The 20,018-nt window shown below is 43.4% G+C and overlaps 1 protein-coding gene across 3 annotated transcripts in view; it reads right to left on the reverse strand.

Annotated features, from left to right (window-relative positions):
* Positions 1–15,939: 15,939 nt before the first annotated feature.
* Positions 15,940–20,018, reverse strand: part of LOC139376776 (fatty acid synthase-like) — a 32,960-nt gene continuing 28,881 nt past the window's right edge. For all 3 annotated transcript variants that reach the window (XM_071119693.1, XM_071119694.1, XM_071119695.1), the window contains 6 exons: positions 19,755–19,982; positions 19,539–19,597; positions 19,280–19,432; positions 18,546–18,644; positions 18,132–18,383; positions 15,940–18,058 (listed from right to left, as the gene is read on the reverse strand). In XM_071119693.1, coding sequence (XP_070975794.1) covers positions 17,921–18,058; positions 18,132–18,383; positions 18,546–18,644; positions 19,280–19,432; positions 19,539–19,597; positions 19,755–19,982 — 929 coding nt within the window. In that variant the 3' untranslated portion in view covers positions 15,940–17,920. The remainder of the gene's footprint in view (positions 18,059–18,131; positions 18,384–18,545; positions 18,645–19,279; positions 19,433–19,538; positions 19,598–19,754; positions 19,983–20,018) is intronic.

The following is a 20,018-nucleotide window of genomic DNA, read 5'->3' on the forward strand; positions in this document are numbered from 1 at the left end:
ACTGGACTCTGTGGAGGAGGGTCATTGTGTCAGAGACGCTGTAGAAGGACAGAGTTCCTGCCCTATAGTTCAGGTACACTCCTACTCCGGAGGAGCAGGGGACACATGTGACAGTCACTTTATTATTGTGCCAGAAAAAGACCACCAAGTGTGATCGGACTCCAGGTCCGATCACGGTCTCCAAACCAATACTTATGACCTGCTCCTTTCCTGCTGATCCCTTTATATAAGACAGTGTCCAAAATCCTTAAGTTCCGATCCCTGTATATATACTGTATATACACTGAGTGCACAAAACATTAGGAACACCTGCTCTTTCAAATCACATTTTTAATTGGTCACAAACACATGTTTAGCAGATGTTATTGCGGGTGTAGTGAAATGCTTTCATTGTATAGACATGACATAGAATCCAGGTGAAAGCTATGATCCCTTATTGATAATTATTGATAGTTAATAGTTACTTGTTAAAACTATTTCAATCATTGTAGATGAAGGGCAGGAGACAGGTTAAATAAGGATTTGTAAGCCTTGTGACATTTGAGACATGGATTGCATATGCGTGGCATTCAGAGGGTGAATGGGGAAGACTGTGAATGGGGAGGCCTTTGAACGGGGTATAGTAGTAAGTGCCAGGCGCACCGGTATGAGTGTGTCAAGAACTGTGACGAAGAACTGTGACCCTGCTGTTTTCTCTTGTCATGCTAAACATTTTCCTGTGTTGATCAAGAACAAATGGGGGGTGATTCATGCCAGAATTAAGCCTTGTGAACTACTGACACCTCTCACAAAGTCACCTAATGTCTTCCTAGCGCCATAAAATACACTATGAATAATATGGACTGTCAATGGAGACAAGTTTGCTTCTAAGGCGTCAAACTGCTGACGCGTTCACGTCACATGACACGTTCACGTCACGTGACACGCACACATCATGTAGCCGTAGTGTTCACGTCACGTGTCAGTTTGTGTGTACGTTTATTATGAATGATCTTACCATGAACGCCTTAAAAATGTCTACATGTGTTACACGTCACGTGTAAGTTTAAGTGTCTGTTTAGTTTATTATTAAAGATCTCACCATGAACGGCTGACAAACGTCTACATGTTCGTGATTTTCAAAAACTATTTTTCATTGCCAGAGTAATCTAATTCATTTCATTTGTCGATTTAGCTCAAAATGGGCTATCACCTCAATACAAACTTATTAGGCTTGTTGATATCACAGCCAGTCACCATTACTGTGTAGATATGCCTATTTCTCACATCAATACAGACACAAGGGCTTCTTTGTTGGCGGTAGCCCTATTCAGAAACAAGAGGTAGCCTAGGTCTCTAGTGGCGCATTCAAAACAACTTGAAAGTCGGCAATCTCTGACTTCCGACTTCAGTGCATTCAAGACAACTGGGAACTCATTGTTGAATGGTCATCCAAATCGGAATTACAATTCAGCGTCTTTCTCTGACCTGAAAATCACTGATGTCATGATTTGACCTAATTTTCCCCCCACTTTCCAGTTTACCGGATTAACATACACAATCACTGTCACCACACAATCCTTAGGCTATACATGTCTGTGGACATGTCTTATGGTTAAAAGCAGGGTTCGAATTGAGGGGGTATGTGAGGATATAGACCTAACCCTTGTTATAGAGATGGACATAAAGCAAATGCTACCACTTGCTTGCTTAGCCATAGGAAAAGCAACGGTCCAGATGATATAAAGCGATCAGGCTATAACAATGATTAACTCCACGATTATTTCCGCCGTCTACTAGCCTATCGAAGGTCTTGCTCAGCCTCAACACCACAGGTAAATATGTTTGGTTTATTAAATGCTCTGCGATTTAGAGCTTTAAATACGGAAAAGTACAGGTTTAATTTTTCAAATTAGTCCATTGTTAACTGTTCAACTGTGCTCCAAATCGTTTTGAAATCGGAGCATCTGCGCCTGAAATTTAACATCACTGAAATGTAACATGACTTTACCCCAGTCCTCAGCAACCAATCCCTGTATCTTTTGCAGAATATCAGTCGGTCCCTGATGTTTTTCCTGGAGAGAAGTGGCTTCCCTTCCTGACACCAGGCCATCCTCGAAAAGTCTTCACCTCACTGTGCGTGCAGATGCACTCACACCTGCCTGCTGCCATTCATGAGCAAGCTCTGTACTGGTGGTGCCCCGATCCCGCAGCTGAATCAACTTTAGGAGACGGTCCTGGCGCTTGCTGGACTTTCTTGGGCGCCCTGAAGCCTTCTAGACAACAATTGAACCGCTCTCCATGAAGTTCTTGATGATCAGATAAATGTTTGATTTAGGTGCAATCTTTTTTATTAATTTTTTTATTAATTTTTTTGTTGAATTTTTACCCCTTTTTTCTCCCCAATTTCGTGGTATCCAATTGTTGTAGTAGCTACTATCTTGTCTCATCGCTACAACTCCCGTACGGGCTCGGGAGAGACGAAGGTTGAAAGTCATGGGTCCTCCGATACACAACCCAACCAGCCGCACTGCTTCTTAACACAGCGCGCATCCAACCCGGAAGCCAGCCGCACCAATGTGTCGGAGGCTACACCGTGCACCTGGCAACCTTGGCTAGCGCGCACTGCGCCCGGCCCGCCACAGGAGTCGCTGGTGCGCGATGAGACAAGGACATCCCTACCGACCAAGCCCTCCCTAACCCGGACGACGCTGGGCCAATTGTGCGTCGCCCCACTGACCTCCCGGTCGCGTCCGGTTACGACAGAGCCTGGGTGCGAACCCAGGGACTCTGATGGCACAGCTGGCCCTTAACCACTGCGCCACCCGAGAGGCCACTAGGTGCAATCTTACTGGCAGCAATATCCTTGACTTTTTGTGCAAAGCAATGATGACGGCATGTGTTTCCTTTCAGGTAATCATGGCTGACAGAGGAAGAACAATGATTCCAAGCACCACCCTCCTTTTGAAGCTTCCAGTCTGTTATTCGAACTCAATCAGCATGCCAGAGTGATCTCCAGCCTTGTCCTCGTCAACACTCACACCTGTGTTAACGAAAGAACCACTGACAGATGTCAGCTGGTCCTTTTGTGGCAGGGATGAAATGCAGTGGAAATGTTTTTGGGGGATTCAGTTTATTTACATGGCAAAGAGGGACTTTGCAATTAATTGCAATTCATCTGGTCACTCTTCATAACATTCTGGAGTATATGCAAATTGCCATCATACAAACTGGAGGCAACAGACTTTGTGAAAACTAATATTTGTGTCATTCTCTAAACTTTTGGCTACAACTGTAGTGGAGGGTAACCACCATTTATGCACCTTTTTATTTGTGAAATAGCTTTTCGTCACCATTTTAGTTTATTTACCCACTTATTAGTGTGTTCCAAGCGTTGAACGCCTCATATTGATCAACGTTCAGAACTCTAATATTCTTGATCTGAGTTCTAATCTGCCTCTGCTAACGAGTGCAATCACGACTCAGGTATACTCTTTATGTTTGCCTGTTCCTCCCACATTTGCCTTGTTATCAGAGTATTCATTCACCACGTGTCCAGCAGCAAACACCGCCCACCGCACAGGCCGAGATGTTGAACAAACGACCTCAGGTCAGACCAACGCTGGCAAGTGGAATCCGCTGACAGTGGCTTTGCAAGATGCCGGACATAAGGCAATTATTTTAACGTCCCTCGAACCCTGCCTTGTCAACAGGCCTCACCCAAACAGAAAAACCACGACTCCCAGAGAGTACAAGCATATACAGTGCCTTGCGAAAGTATTCGGCCCCCTTGAACTTTGCGAACTTTTGCCACATTTCAGGCTTCAAACATAAAGATATAAAACTTTTTTTTTTTGTGAAGAATCAACAACAAGTGGGACACAATCATGAAGTGGAACGACATTTATTGGATATTTCAAACTTTTTTAACAAATAAAATACTGAAAAATTGGGCGTGCAAAATTATTCAGCCCCCTTAAGTTAATACTTTGTAGCGCCACCTTTTGCTGCGATTACAGCTGTAAGTCGCTTGGGGTATGTCTCTATCAGTTTTGCACATCGAGAGACTGACATTTTTTCCCATTCCTCCTTGCAAAACAGCTCGAGCTCAGTGAGGTTGGATGGAGAGCATTTGTGAACAGCAGATTTCAGTTCTTTCCACAGATTCTCGATTGGATTCAGGTCTGGACTTTGACTTGGCCATTCTAACACCTGGATATGTTTATTTTTGAACCATTCCATTGTAGATTTTGCTTTATGTTTTGGATCATTGTCTTGTTGGAAGACAAATCTCCGTCCCAGTCTCAGGTCTTTTGCAGACTCCATCAGGTTTTCTTCCAGAATGGTCCTGTATTTGGCTCCATCCATCTTCCCATCAATTTTAACCATCTTCCCTGTCCCTGCTGAAGAAAAGCAGGCCCAAACCATGATGCTGCCACCACCATGTTTGACAGTGGGGATGGTGTGTTCAGGGTGATGAGCTGTGTTGCTTTTACGCCAAACATAACGTTTTGCATTGTTGCCAAAAAGTTCAATTTTGGTTTCATCTGACCAGAGCACCTTCTTCCACATGTTTGGTGTGTCTCCCAGGTGGCTTGTGGCAAACTTTAAACTACACTTTTTATGGATATCTTTAAGAAATGGCTTTCTTCTTGCCACTTTTCCATAAAGGCCAGATTTGTGCAATATACGACTGATTGTTGTCCTATGGACAGAGTCTCCCACCTCAGCTGTAGATCTCTGCAATTCATCCAGAGTGATCATGGGCCTCTTGGCTGCATCTCTGATCAGTCTTCTCCTTGCATGAGCTGAAAGTTTAGAGGGACGGCCAGGTCTTGGTAGATTTGCAGTGGTCTGAAACTCCTTCCATTTCAATATTATCGCTTGCACAGTGCTCCTTGGGATGTTTAAAGCTTGGGAAATCCTTTTGTATCCAAATCCGGCTTTAAACTTCTTCACAACAGTAACTCGGACCTGCCTGGTGTGTTCCTTGTTCTTCATGATGCTCTCTGTGCTTTAAACGGACCTCTGAGACTATCACAGTGTAGGTGCATTTATACGGAGACTTGATTACACACAGGTGGATTGTATTTATCATCATTAGTCATTTAGGTCAACATTGGATCATTCAGAGATCCTCACTGAACTTCTGGAGAGAGTTTGCTGCACTGAAAGTAAAGGGGCTGAATAATTTTGCACGCCCAATTTTTCAGTTTTTGATTTGTTAAAAAAGTTTGAAATATCCAATAAATGTCGTTCCACTTCATGATTGTGTCCCACTTGTTGTTGATTCTTCACAAAAAAAAAAGTTTTATATCTTTATGTTTGAAGCCTGAAATATGGCAAAAGGTCGCAAAGTTCAAGGGGGACGAATACTTTCGCAAGGCACTGTATGCACAACAATTCACTGTTGAATGCGAAATGAGGTCGAGCTCGGTTTGTTGTTTTGGAAAGTTTGCTGTTTTGAAAAGTTTTCAAAGTCTTGAAAAAGTTTTGTTTACAAGCTGGCTACCTTTTGAGTTTGGATCCTACAACGCGGTTGGCATCAGTTGGTGAGACCACTACTATCTGTCCAGTGATCCTGCCGACCAAGGCCGTATCTGAGGAACTGCTTGGCGTAGCAGCTAGCCCAACTGCTAGCTAGTCGCCTATCAAGCTAGCAGAGTTTTCTTGAGGGCTTGAACGCAGCCCCGAAGCTGTTAGCCATTGTGGCTGGGACTGCGGATTATCTTCGAGGGACAATCAAGGCGGAACAACATGGTTGTGGACAGAATTGCAGAAATTCCACATGAGACCTGGACTTAGGATAAAGTGAGGGAAATAATCTCAGAGAAACTGAAGATGAACCACAGGAAGATTGAGGTGGAGGGCACCCACAGGACTGGATAACCCACCACAGGCCCAGGTGACAGGCCCAGGCCAATAGTGGTCAAGGTTCAAGGATAAGGTAGCTGTTCTGGAAAGAACCAAGAACTTGAGAGGAACGAATGTACATCTTCCTCAACGAGGACTATCCTGAAGCTGTGTGCCAGAATAGGAAAGAACTTATCCCAGACATGAAAGCTGCCAGAGTGCGTGGGAACATTTCTTATATCCGCTATGACAGGCTCATTGTCTACCCTCCGTCCCAAAAACCTGGAAGGGACGAGAGAGCCAAGCCTATGGGTTCGTAGCTTCAACCCAGCAGCACACACACACAATTACACACACCAATTGATTAATGGACTGCTGAATGTATATTGCCAGTTAATTTAATGATTACTTCATTGGCAAAGTGGGCAAACTTTGGCAGGAAATGCCAACAACGAACAGTGAGCCATCGTACTCATTGTAAGTTTGAATTTTGTAAAATTAGTGTGGGAGAGGTGGAAAAATGATTGTAATTGATCAATAATGAAAAACCTCCTGGCATTGACAACTTAGATGGAAAGCTACTGAGGATAGTAGCTGAGTCTATAGCCACTCCTATCTGTCATATTGTTAAACAGAGCCTAGAGGAAAGTCTTTGTCCTCAAGCCTGGAGGGAAGCCAAAGTCATTACGCTACCCAAGAGTGGTAAAGCGGCTTTACTGGTTCTAACAGCAGACCTATTAGCTTGCTGCCAGTTTTTAGCAAACTGTTGGAAGAAATTGTGTTTGACCAAATACAATTTTATTTCTCTGTAAACAAATTAACAACAGACTTTCAGTATACTTATAGAGAAGGGCACTCAACATGTACTACTACACTGACACAAATGACTAATGATTGGTTGAAAGACATTGATAATAAGAAGATTGTGGGAGCTGTACTGTTATATTTCAGTACAGCGTTTGATATTATTGACCATAACCTGTTGTTGAGAAAACATACAGTATGTTTTATGGCTTTTCAACCTCTGTCATATTGTGGATTCAGAGCTATCCACCTAATATAACTCAGAGGGTTTTCTTTAATGGAAGCTGCTTCTCTAATGTCAAATATGTGTGTAAAGTGTGGTGTACCGCAGGGCAGCTCTGTAGGCCCTCTACTCTTTTCGATTTTTACCAAGGACCTGCCACTGGCATGAAACAAAGCATGTGTCCATGTATGCTGATAATTCAACATTACTGTATATGCATCAGCAACCACAGCTAATGAAGTCACTGAAACTCTTAACAAAGATTTTCAGTCTATTTTGTAATGGGTGGCCAGTAATAAATTGGTCCTGAACATCTCTAAAACTACGAGCATTGTATTTGGAACAAATCATTGTCTGAGTTCTAGACCTCAGCTGAATCTGGTAAGAAATGGTGTGGCTGTTGAACAAGTTGTGGAGACTAAATTACTTGTTTTTGCCTGAGATTGTAAATTGTCATGGTCAAAACAGATTCAATGGTTGTAAAGATGGGGAGAGGTCAGTCCATAGTAAAGAGATGCTCTTGTTTTTGACCCCACACTCCACAAAGAAAGTCCTGCAGGGTCTAGTTTTGTCTTATCTTGATTAATGTCCAGTCATATGGTCAAGTGCTGCAAAGAAAGACCTAGTTAAGCTGCAGCTGGCCCCGAACCAAGCGGCACATCTTGCTCTTCATTGTAATCAGAGGGCTAATATTAATACTATGTATGCCAGTCTCTCTTAGCTTAGAGTTGAGGAAAGACTGATTGTGTCACTTCTTGTTTTTATAAGAAACAATGTGTTGGAAATTCCTAATTGTTTGCATAGTCAACTTACACACAGCACTGACACACACACACGTACCCCACCAGACATGCCACCAGGGGTCATTCACAGTCACCAGGTCCAGAACAAATTCAAGGAAATGTACAGTATTATACAGAGCCATGAATGCATGGAACTCCCTTCCATCTTATATTGCGTAAGTGAACAGTAAACCTGGTTTCATAAAACAATCAAAGCAACACCTCACCGCACAAAGCCTCTCCCCCATGTGACCTACTTGTTGAGTGTATGTACTGACATGTATGTGTAACTGATAGATGCACAAGAGACACACACCATGTTAACGTTTTTAAATGTATGTAAATTGTAAAGTCTTTTGTCTGTAATGTATTTTTCGTTATGTGTCAGACCCCAGTAAGACTAGCTGTCACCGTTGGCGTCGGCTAATGGGGATCCTAATAAATAAAACAAATAAAATCTGGTAAATAGTCGATGATATTTCAGTCAGATGGCTAGCTAGCTAGTTCAAGAGCTCTGGCTACTGTTAGCCAGCTAGCTATAACTAGCTGGCTAGAAGGATGAAGTTAAAAGCTAACGTTACAAGGAGCCTGACCTTAGCAGGAGCAGTTGAATGAAATTAGACTAACTATAATCTTAACAAAAGGTAACTTAAGTTCTCATAACAAAATAACTTTGCTTTACAGGGAGTAGTGAGACAGAGAGTGGTGATGCAGGCTGAAATGCAGAAGGCAAAGGAGCCAGAGAGGATGCAAGCAAAGAAAGTTCAGTAATACAGTGGTTCCCAAACTTGAGGTTAGGGACCCATGTGGGGTCCCCTAAAGTTTATATAGGGTCCCCTGAGAGAATATTTCATCTTATCCAAATGAATAACTAGTTTACCTTCAAAAAGGTATATAATACAACATTTTAGCGTAAACTAAGGGCCTTTTACACTGTTAGAATGCACTTTCATGTCATTATGTGTTGGCACAGCCTGTGGGACCTAATATAGTGAAATATAAAGACATTTATATATAAATAACTTTTTATATTATTATCATGTATATAAACATCTATTTTTAAAACTGCTTTACAGCGAGTAGTGAGACAGACAGTGGTGAGACTGAGGCAGATGCAGAGGAGACGCAGAGGAGTGTCACGCCCTGACCTAAGATATCTCTGTTTTCTTTATATTTTGGTTAGATCAGGGTGTGACTAGGGTGGATACGCTAGTTTTTGTATTGTCTAGGGGTTTTGTATTGTCTAGGGTTTTTGTATGTCTAGGGTTTTGTTGGTCTAGGTATTTGTATGTTTATGGTGGCCTGATATGGTTCCCAATCAGAGGCAGCTGCTTATCGTTGTGTCTGATTGGGGATCATATTTAGGTAGCCATTTTCCCTTTTGTGTTTGTGGGTTCTTGTTCTATGTTTAGTTGCCTGTCTGTACTATTCATATTAGCGTCATGTTTTGTTCAGTGTTCATTCTTTTAATAAATTAGAATGTACGCATAGCATTCGTACGACGAACGTGACAAGGAGACACAGAGAGAGGAAGCAAACAGAGAGAGAGGTTACAGTGGTTCCCAAACATAGAGTCAGGCCTGAAATTTCAATGAGAATCATATCTTAACAAACACAATAACTTGTTTCTCTTCAAATGGTTATAGAATACAACATTTATTGATTTATTTCATATTTATTTAACCAGGTAGGCCAGTTGAGAACAAGTTCTCATTTACAACTCCGACCTGGCCAAGATAAAGCAAAGCTGTGCAACAAAAGCAACAACACAGAGTTACACATGGGATAGACAAACGTACAGTCATTAACACAATAGAAAAGTCTATATACAGTGTGTGCAAATGTAGGAAGATTAGGCAGGTAAGGCAATAAATAGTCCATAGTGGCGAAATAATTACAATGTAGCATAAACACTGGAGTGATAGATGTGCAGATGATGATGTGCAAGGAGAGATACTGGGGTGCAAAAGAGCAAAAAAATAACAATATGGGGATGAGGTAGTTGGGTGGGCTATTTACAGATGGGCTGTGTACAGGTGCAGTGATGTGTAAGCTGCTCTGACAGCTGATGCTTAAAGTTAGTGAGGGAGATAGGAGTCTCCAGCTTCAGTGACTTTTGCAATTCGTTCCAGTCATTGGCAGCAGAGAAGTGGAAGGAAAGGCAGCCTAAGGAAATGTTGGCTTTGGGGGTGACCAGTGAAATATACCTGCTGGAGCGCATGCTATGGGAGGGTGCTGTTATGGTGACCAGTGAAATATACCTGCTGGTGCGCATGCTATGGGAGGGTGCTGTTATGGTGACCAGTGAAATATACCTGCTGGAGCGCGTGCTATTAGAGGGTGCTGTTATGGTGACCAGTGAGCTGAGATAAGACGGGGCTGTACCTAGAAAATACTTATAGATGACCTGGTGTCAGTTGGTTTGGCGACGGATATGTAGCGAGGGCCAGCCAACGAGAGCATACAGGTCGCAGTGGTGGGTAGAATATGGGGCTTTAGTGACAAAACAGATGACACTGTGATAGACTACATCCAATTTGCTAGAGTGTTAGAGACTATTTTGTAAATGACATCGCCGAAGTCAAGGATCGGTAGGATGGTCAGTTTTACGAGGGTATGTTTGGCAGCGTGAGTGAAGGAGGCTTTATTTGCGAAATAGGATGCCGATTCTAGATTTAATTTAGGATTGGAGATGCTTAATGTGAGTCTGGAAGGAGAGTTTACAGTCTTACCAGACATCTAGGTATTTGTAGTTGTCCACGCATTCTAAGTCAGAACCGTCCAGAGTAGTGATGCTAGTCGGGCGGGCAGGTGCGGGCAGCAATTGGTTGAAGAGCATGCATTTAGTTTTACTAGCATTTAAGAGCAGTTGGAGGCCAATGAAGGAGTGTTGTATGGCATTGAAGCTCGTTTGGAGGTTTGTTAACACAGTGTCCAAAGAAGGGCCAGATGTAGACAGAATGGTATCGTCTGCGTAGAGGTGGATCAGAGAATCACTAGCAGCAAGAGCGACATGAGATAATAAGAATATGAATGTGATGTGCATTTTGTGTCATTTTTTAGTGGTAACACTCCCCGGCATGTGTCGCATACAACTTTCTACCTGAGAACATAGATCAGTCCCTGCTTCCAACCTTCCCACTGTTTCTAGCATTTCCCTGTTTCCCTTCCTTATTTAATTACTGTCTGAATAAAATGTGGCCAAGGTGGTTTGCCACCTAAAAAATATGTTAAAAAAAATATTAGTATAGTTTACATTTCCTCCCCCCAAAATATAAAAGTATTTAAGTTGTCATATTTTGAGTGTTCATTTAATGTTCAAAGCATCCTGAATACACCTGACCTGTCGTTTAAAAAATCATATTTTCCACCCTGGTCATAGGCCTAAGAAATAAACAGAATTGCAGGAAATTAGCTTTAAAAAAGTAAAATGTTCATGGGGAGGACCCCCAGTCCCCCATCTAGGGGCTGTGCCAGGGGGTAATGAAATCACATAGCAAATCTCACACCAACTTTTCTTCAAAAGTTGGCAGCCCTTTTAAGTATTAGAAAAATAGATTCGACCAGAATGCATTACATCAAGCATTTCAAAATGGAAGGAAACAAACTATACATTCTTTGGAACAACTTACCATCTCATTACATGTTTGCAGTGATAAGTGGCAGGTGGTTATGTTAAAATATGTTTTAAAAGAATGCAATGTTCATGTTTTATGTTTCATTTGAATGTCTTTGAATTGGTTTTTAATTAAATTCTACTTCCTGTCATTTATATTCAATTCAAATTCTGTTTCCTATGGGGTGTGTCCTATTCAAATTCAATTTTCAGTTCACAGGTTGAATTCAATTAATAAATTCTCCTCTCTGGTCTTGGGTTCAGGCCTTGTCTTCTGACTGGTGACATCATTCCTTGACACTAGTTCTCCAACTGACTTGGCTGATGCCAGTTTGAGCAGCAGACAATCAGAGATCAGATAGTTTCTTAAACTTGGTTTGCCTTTAAGTTGGAACATTTCCTGTTTGTGTGGGTGTGGTGTTGGTTGCAATTTGACAGTGTACATGAGGTGAGTGGCTCTGTTTGGACAGAGATGGGGGTGGAATTCAGAGAGTCCCCCAGAAAACCAGTTTCCATCCACTGAAAACGAGCCCCCACCCCCCCAAGCCCCGAAACCAGGCTTCCACCCCCAGTAACAATAGAACGCCCAAAAGCAATCAGATGCTACCGGTTAAAGCAGGTTGAAATAACTTCATCACCACAACCACTTTTGCCCGCTGGGATAGGCCAGGTTCTTAGTTAGTTAATTAATCTCCATTCAGAGAATCACACCAATCTATGCACTTTCAAAACAAAGGAATGTTGATGTATAGGGGCGGTGTTCATGAGAGAATTGAGCAAGTCTACCATCCAACAGCCTGCTCTGGTCCCACCCCAGACACACATCAGCTCATTGACCTGTGCTGAAGATCTCTAATGGAATAAGTGAGAGGAATTGACGCGAGAGAGAAAGCAAGAGAGACCGAGAAGGAAGTAATAGAGGAAGAAAGAATGACAGAGAGAAGGAAAGAAGATCGAGAAAGCAAGACCAGGAAAGAGGAAAAGTGAGAGAGAGAGATAGACTAGATATACAAGAGTGAGAGAGGTGCAGAGAGCAAAAGTGGCAGAGAGAGAAAGAGTGAAAGAGAAAGAGTGAGAGAGATGGAGTCTATATATAGTGTGTTACAGTAGATTGGGACTAAAAAGACATGTGACTGTGACTGATCCTCTGTGAGACGAGCTCTGAAGCGGTCATCTCATAATCATTCAGTATAACATCATTACCTTGTCCTAGGCCACCACGCATCCATGCATCCACCCAATACAGATAGCATCATAAAACCAATATATATCATTCATCATCGTTGAGGAAGACCAATCCTAATGTGCAGGTCTGTTGTAAACTCGTCCTTACTTCAACTCTGTGGCCGTGGACAGAAGAATTACCGTGCTCCTCTGCAAGACTTTTCTTCTGAAGCTGATAAATTATACATTTTTGTCTTATTCTGTCGCCTATGAGGATGTCTGGACCAGGTACTGAAATGAGGGATTATTAATGCACACGCTTCATGTTAAATTCCACCTGTCACAGGATAGGACAGTTCATTGACTTTATTTAAATTATGAACACCAACAGAGGCCAGTGAGGGCATATGCAGAATTCTCACTCACTCTGCATCGTAACAGTCTTTAAACATCCAAGGCTGTGGTTATTATCTGAGGAACAACGTGCTGCTCCACTATGAGTGTCCCAGCCGTAGGGCTGCGTCCCAAATTGCACCATATTCCCTACATAGTGCACTACATTTGACCAGGCCCTGGTCAAAAGTAGTGCAGTATGTCTGAGCGCTAGATCGCCCCCCGGTGGACTGAAAGGTCAATGCATCTCCAGTGTCAATGTCTTGTTCTTATATTATTCAATGAGTGTAGAAAACACCTACTCTTCCCATGACATGGACTGACCAGGTGAATCCAACTCACTATTAGAAAGGTGATCCTAATGTTTGTATAATAATAATAATAATACATGTCATTTTTATCCAAAGCAGCTAACAGTCTTGTGCATACATCTTATCACTCTCACTCACAGCACCTGTACTAAACCTCAAAGGAACACACACACCCTCTGCCGAATTGTCCATACTAACTTCAGAAGCAGAGAAAGACCTATGACCTACTGAATTTGGCGTGACAGATGGTCCTTATAGCTGGCTGCTGTGGGACTTTCTACTGGTACCTTCTATCTGACACAAAACACATGACCATTTAGAGGTACAGTATGTCTGATTGCATAATCCTGTGGCGTTCTGCATTAGCATCGAATAGCCCTCGTGATATGCAACTTTCCAGGGAAGTTAGGAACAAATATACACAAGCAGTTAGGAAAGCTAAGGCTATCTTTTTCAAGCAGAAATTTGCATCCTGTAGCACGAACTCCAAAAAGTTGTGGGACGCTGTAAAGTCCATGGAGAATAAGAGCAGCACCTTCCAGCTGTCCACTGAGGCTAGGAAACACTGTCACCACCGATAAATCCACTATAATTGAGAATTTCAATAAGCATTTTTCTACGGCTGGCCATGCTTTCCACCTGGCTACCCCTACCCCGGTCAAAAGCACTGCACTCCCCACAGCAACTCCCCCTTTTCTCTTTCACCCAAATCCAGATAGCTGATGTTCTTAAAGAACTGCAAAACCTGGACCACTACAAATCAGCCGGGCTAGACATTCTGGACCCTCTCTTTTTAAAATTAACTGCAGAAATTGTTGCAACCCCAATTACTTGCCTGTTCAACCTCTCTTTCGTATCGTCTGAGATTCCCACAGATTGGAAAGCTGCCACGGTCATCTGCCTCTTCAAAGGGGGAGACACAATAGACCCAAATTGCTACAGACCTATATCTATCATACCCTGCCTTTCTAAGGTCTTCGAAAGCCAAGTCAACAAACAGATTACCAACCATTTAGAATCCCACCGTACCTTCTCCGCTATGCAATCTGGTTTCAGAGCTGGTCATGGGTGCACCTCAGCCACGCTCAAGGTCCTAAACGATATCATAACCGCCATCAATAGGAGACATTACTGTGCAGCCGTATTCATCGACCTGGCCAAGGCTTTCGACTCTGTCAATCACCACATTCTTATTGGCAGACTCAACAGCCTTGGTTTCTCAAATGATTGCCTATCCTGGTTCACCAACTACTTCTCTGATAGAGTTCAGTGTGTCAAATCGGAGGGCCTGTTGTCCGGACCTCTGGCAGTCTCTATGGGGGTGCCACAGGGTTCAATTCTCGGGCCGACTCTCTTCTCTGTATACATCACTGACGTCGCTCTCGCTGCTGGTGATTCTCTGATCCACCTCTATGCAGACGACACCATTCTGTATACTTCTGGCCCTTCTTTGGACACTGTGTTAACTAACCTCCAGATGAGCTTCAATGCCATACAACACTCCTTCTGTGGCCTCCAACTGCTCTAAAATTCAAGTCAAATGAAATGCATGCTCTTCAACCGATCACTGCCCGCACCTGCCCGCCCGTCCAGCATCACTACTCTGAACGGTTCTGACTTAGAATATGTGGACAACTACAAATATCTAGGTGTCTGGCTAGACTGTAAACTCTCCTTCCAGACTCACATTAAGCATCTCCAATCCACAATAAATCTAAAATTGGCTTCCTATTTCACAACAAAGCATCCTTCACTCATGCTGCCAAACATACCCTTGTAAAACTGACCATCCTACCGATCCTCGACTTCGGCACTATCATCTATAAAATAGCCTCCAACACTCTACTCAACAAATTGGATGCAGTCTATCACAGTGCCATCCGTTTTGTCACTAAAGCCCCAAAGACCACCCACCACTGCGACCTGTATGCTCTCGTTGGCTGGCCATCGCTTCATACTCATCGCCAAACCCACTGGCTCCAGGCCATCTACAAGTCTCTGCTAGGTAAAGCCCCGCCTCATCTCAGCTCACTGGTCACCATAGCAGCACCCACCTGTAGCACCCGCTCCAGCAGGTATAGCTCACTGGTCACCCCCAAAGCCAATTCCTCCTTTGGCTGCCTTTCCTTCCAGTTCTCTGCTGCCAATGACTGGAACGAACTGCAAAAAAAATCACTGAAGCTGGAGACCCATATCTCCCTCACTAGCTTTAAGCACCAGCTGTACGAGCAGTTCACAGATCACTGCACCTGTACACAGCCCATCTGTAAATAGCCCATCCAACTACCTCATACCCATACTGTATGTATTTATTTATCTTGCTCCTTTGCACCCCAGTATCTCCACTTGCACATCCATCTTCTGCACATCTACCATTTCAGTTTGTAATTGCTATATTGTAATTACTTCGCCACCGTGGCCTATTTATTGCCTTACTTCCCTTATCTTACCTCATTTGCACTCACTGTACATATATTTCTTTTTTCCACTGTATGTTTACTGTATTTGTTTATTCCATGTGTCACTCTGTTGTATGTGTCAAACTGCTGTGCTTTATCTTGGCCAGGTCACAGTTGTAAATGAGAACTTGTTCTCAACTAGCCTACCTGGTTAAATAAAGACAACAAGGAACAAGGAATGTATGGTCAGTTAAACACAGGGATTAACATTAAGGTGTGAAAGGCCAGGAGTATTTTATGATTGCCTGAAGATTATGGTGAGTTGAATAAGATAAGGAGACCACTTGCAGAGAACTATCAGGACCTGTTGTAGTTGCCTCAATAAGTTTACATAGAAACCAGGCAGACACTGAGGCAGGATGTTAGTGATCACTCTTTATTTGGACTAATACAATAAATACTGGGAAAAACAAACTAAAAAAGGAGCACTGTCAATTCCCTCCTTTTTACTGCAGCCAATCACCATGCTCAAATTAAAGCCACCCGACTCTTCATAGACCTCATTAGTAGTCTCAGAGGTCAGTCTGTTGCATTCTGCGATTGGACCCCTGATCTTGAAGGACCTTCAGGGGTCAGCAAAGGTCATGGGAGTCAAAAACAGCTGAAGGTAGAAAGTTGCCTTGTAACCACAGATCTAGGATCAGATTATCCTGCCTACAGTCCAAACATGAACCATTAGGCAGACAGTAAAATATATGTTCCTGGACCAGTGGTTCGAGGTAAATTCTACCTACTCCTCAACAACAAGGCCGTTCTTCAGGTCAATGATTCCACACCCAACGGCACTTGCATTCTGACATGACATCACAAACAAAATGGAAGCTTGGACAAACTACTACTTTTTCAGCGAGACAGTGAATCGGATCGTATTCAGTGGGCACAAAATGGGAGAAAATGTTTCGGAACAGGAAGGTACGAGCTGAATTTATCCAATAAAGAACCCATTTTAGTTTGCAAAGCCTTTTACTCCATTGTGCCCTCCTGAACACCATAGATTTCACATAACAGTATTTGGGTAGTGCCATACAAGTGATGTTTCATTGCTCTATTTCCTTTCAAACAAGTGCCAAAGCGTTTTGAAGCATTGCATGTGGACAGCAGTAATATTCAGAATATTTAAAACCGTCTTACGTAACAATATTTCAGGAACGTTAGAACATTTTGAAGGAACATTGAAAGAAATGAAAAACAAGGTTAGTTGTATGATTAGCAATCCATTGTAGCCAGTTACATAGAACAGCATACATTTTTTAAAACAGCAGCAATTTAAAATTACTTTGTCAAAGAAGCCAAGATCATAGAAATGTGACCTGTAGATATCCAATCAGTCCTCTTAAAAAGGTGTACTCACACAGGAAAGGCAACACACCCAGATCTAAACCCAGAAGAATACTGTTGTTTTCAAAAAGTATTTCAGTTCTTAAATGGAAAGACAGATACAGGGAGTCTTATTTCCAGTAAACAGCTGAATAGTTAAGTTAACTTGATCAAATATGGTGTCAGTCAGATACTTTTAGCCATTTTCCTGCATTGGGAAGTTAGTGCATTTCTCTTTGTGAAACTACCTTAGGATCAGTGTAACACTACAAGTCACTGCAAACAACTTTGAAATCAACAAAAATAGGGATCATAACTTATGACCAATGCTGGTAAACAAACCCTTTATACAAAACAACCCCAAACAATGGTTTCCTCCTAAGCCAATGTCACTTGGTAACAGGTACAGAGCTTGAACAGGTGTTAGACAGGTGAGACAGGAGGCTATGTACACGTGGAATAGTCTGCATCATTAGGGCACTGCTAGGGTTTGGCATGAGATAAAACATGCACGCATGTGCATAGGTAGAGGGTCCGAGTCCACACAACACACCTTCATTACCAAGTTCAGGAAACACCCTTTAGCAGACTGGTGGGTTGAGCAGTATCATAACACAACAGCTAGGTAGGTTATCTAGGGCTAGGCTACAATCAGTTGGCAACACAGCCAGGCTCACATGCTAGGCTAGCTATAGGGTTGAGCCAGCACATCTCCAGTTGTAGCAGGCTTGATTACCAGTACAGAGTTGAGCATCTAACTTTATTCTAACATTCCAAACATGATAAAGAGACAAGATTTAAAAAAAATTACAAATAAAAGAGAGCGAAGACCTTATTGGTAGAGCACAAACATACAGCACGTTGTTTGTTCCCCTAGGAACATACCCTGTGGCAGCGAGCTAAAAGCTTTGATAGGTTGGGGGTTGCGTCCATTATATGTATTGCCCAATGGGGTTTAGGTTTGGGGATAGGAGAACTTGGTGCTATTGGGGGAGAGGGCTGGGAGGGGCGGGACTGGTCTAACCCTCCCGGGCACTGACGCGTGGCTCGGCCAATGAGCTATGGATGATGCTACTAATTGACTCCACCCCCTCGCCTTCTAGGAAGCTGCGGTGGTCTCCCTCGATGACGTGGACCGACACCTTACCATCACACACCTGAAGAGGAACAAAGCCTGTTATTATAGCAGTGTGTGCGTGTGCCTGTTCATGCGTGTTAGTGTATACCCACCTCGCTCAGTTTGTAGTCAGCCCCCAGGTTGTCTCCGTAGTCGCTGCTGGCCTTGGCGCGGAGCAGGGTGACATTGCCGTGGTATTTGGTTGCCGGGACGTAACCGTCGGCAGCCTTGAGTTTGTAGTAGAAGGTGGCGGCAGCGAATCGCAGGGACTCTTTACTGACGTTCTTATGGCTGGAGGTGATGAGGTCCACCGCCATGTTGACACGGGCCTTCAGATCAGACAGAGGGAGGAGGGTCTCCAACAACTAGACAGAGAGAGCGAGGAGAGGTAAAAAAAGAGGCAGAACAAGACATGTGAGAATTATACATTGAACCAGACTCAAGTATAATGTTAGTTTAATATTATGCCATAGCCAGTGAGTACAGTATGAGTAGAGGCCATTATCTGCGGTTGTAAAGTGTTGTACCTTGTTGTACTCGATGCCAGTGAACTGCTGGATGAAAGCACACAGCGCTTCAGTCTCTGCCTCAGACTCTTTACCAGGGGTCAGCTTGGATTTGTAGCTCTGAAAGGCAAATAGAATACAAACATCAGGTTAACGCTACACATGACCCTATGGTTAGTTCTGAGTTTATAAGTTGACGGACTCTTTTCAAGTAGAGTTCACTGTGAAGGAACTGAGTACGAGGATGTGTGTGTGTGTCAGTATGTACAGACATACGCGTATCACCGGTGTGTGTGTGTGTGAGTATCAATACGCTTGCAGAAGGTCTCACCTGTGTGTGTGTGTGTGTGTGTGTGTGTGTGTGTGTATCAATACGCTTGCAGAAGGTCTCACCTGTGTGTGTGTGTGTGTGTGTGTGTGTGTGTGTGTGTGTGTGTGTGTGAGTATCAATACGCTTGCAGAAGGTCTCACCTGTGTGTGTGTGTGTGTGTGTGTGAGTATCAATACGCTTGCAGAAGGTCTCACCTGTGTGTGTGTGTGTGTGTGTGAGTATCAATACGCTTGCAGAAGGTCTCACCTGTGTGTGTGTGTGTGTGTGTGTGTGTGAGTATCAATACGCTTGCAGAAGGTCTCACCTGTGTGTGTGTGTGCGTGTGTGTGTGTGTGTGTGAGTATCAATACGCTTGCAGAAGGTCTCACCTGTGTGTGTGTGTGTGTGTGTGTGTGAGTATCAATACGCTTGCAGAAGGTCTCACCTGTGTGTAAGCGGCGACGTAGGAGTGTGATCCGTCGAAGAGGAAGAGGTAGTCTACGGTTCTACCCTGGGCCTGTAGCTGAGAACACATCTCAAACGCCACGCAGGCCCCAAAGGAGTAGCCGGCAATCCGGTACGGACCCTCCGATTGCACCTACACAAATAAAACATAAGCACAGACCGTTATTTATAAAATCACTAATTATCTATCATGTGTGTAAATATATAAATACTAATTAAGTTGTTAGTATCTTTTTTACCTGACGTATACACTCCACATAGTATGTAGCCAGAGACTGTATACTGTCCAAAGGAGCAGCTAGAGAGAGGGGGCGATAGTTTCAGTCATTAAGATCAAGTTTACAACTTTAGAGAGAGAGAGAGAGAGAGAGAGAAAATCAGTATGATTGCGAGAGAGAGAGAATCAGTATGATTGCGAGAGAGAGAGAGGAGGGAGTTTGTTCCTGTGTGTGTACCTTTAGTGCACTGCAGGCCGTAGCAGGGAACACTGAGCTTGGCGGTGAGTGTGTGGAAGGCAGCGATGGAGCCCTCTATAGGGTGGACCAGGAACAGCGGGCGCTCAGCACTCTGCACCTCGTTGAGACGTGAGACAGTGGGACCGTCTGGGTTGACCAGCATCAAACTGAGGTCCGACTCCAACAGAGAACGCACTCCTCCCTTCTTCACTGGAGACTGACAGGACTCTGGAGAGTCGGAGGGAGAGAGAGAGAAAAAGTACA

The sequence above is a fragment of the Oncorhynchus clarkii genome, chromosome 20 (assembly GCF_045791955.1).
Source record: "Oncorhynchus clarkii lewisi isolate Uvic-CL-2024 chromosome 20, UVic_Ocla_1.0, whole genome shotgun sequence".
In the NCBI taxonomy this organism is placed as follows: Eukaryota; Metazoa; Chordata; class Actinopteri; order Salmoniformes; family Salmonidae; genus Oncorhynchus; species Oncorhynchus clarkii.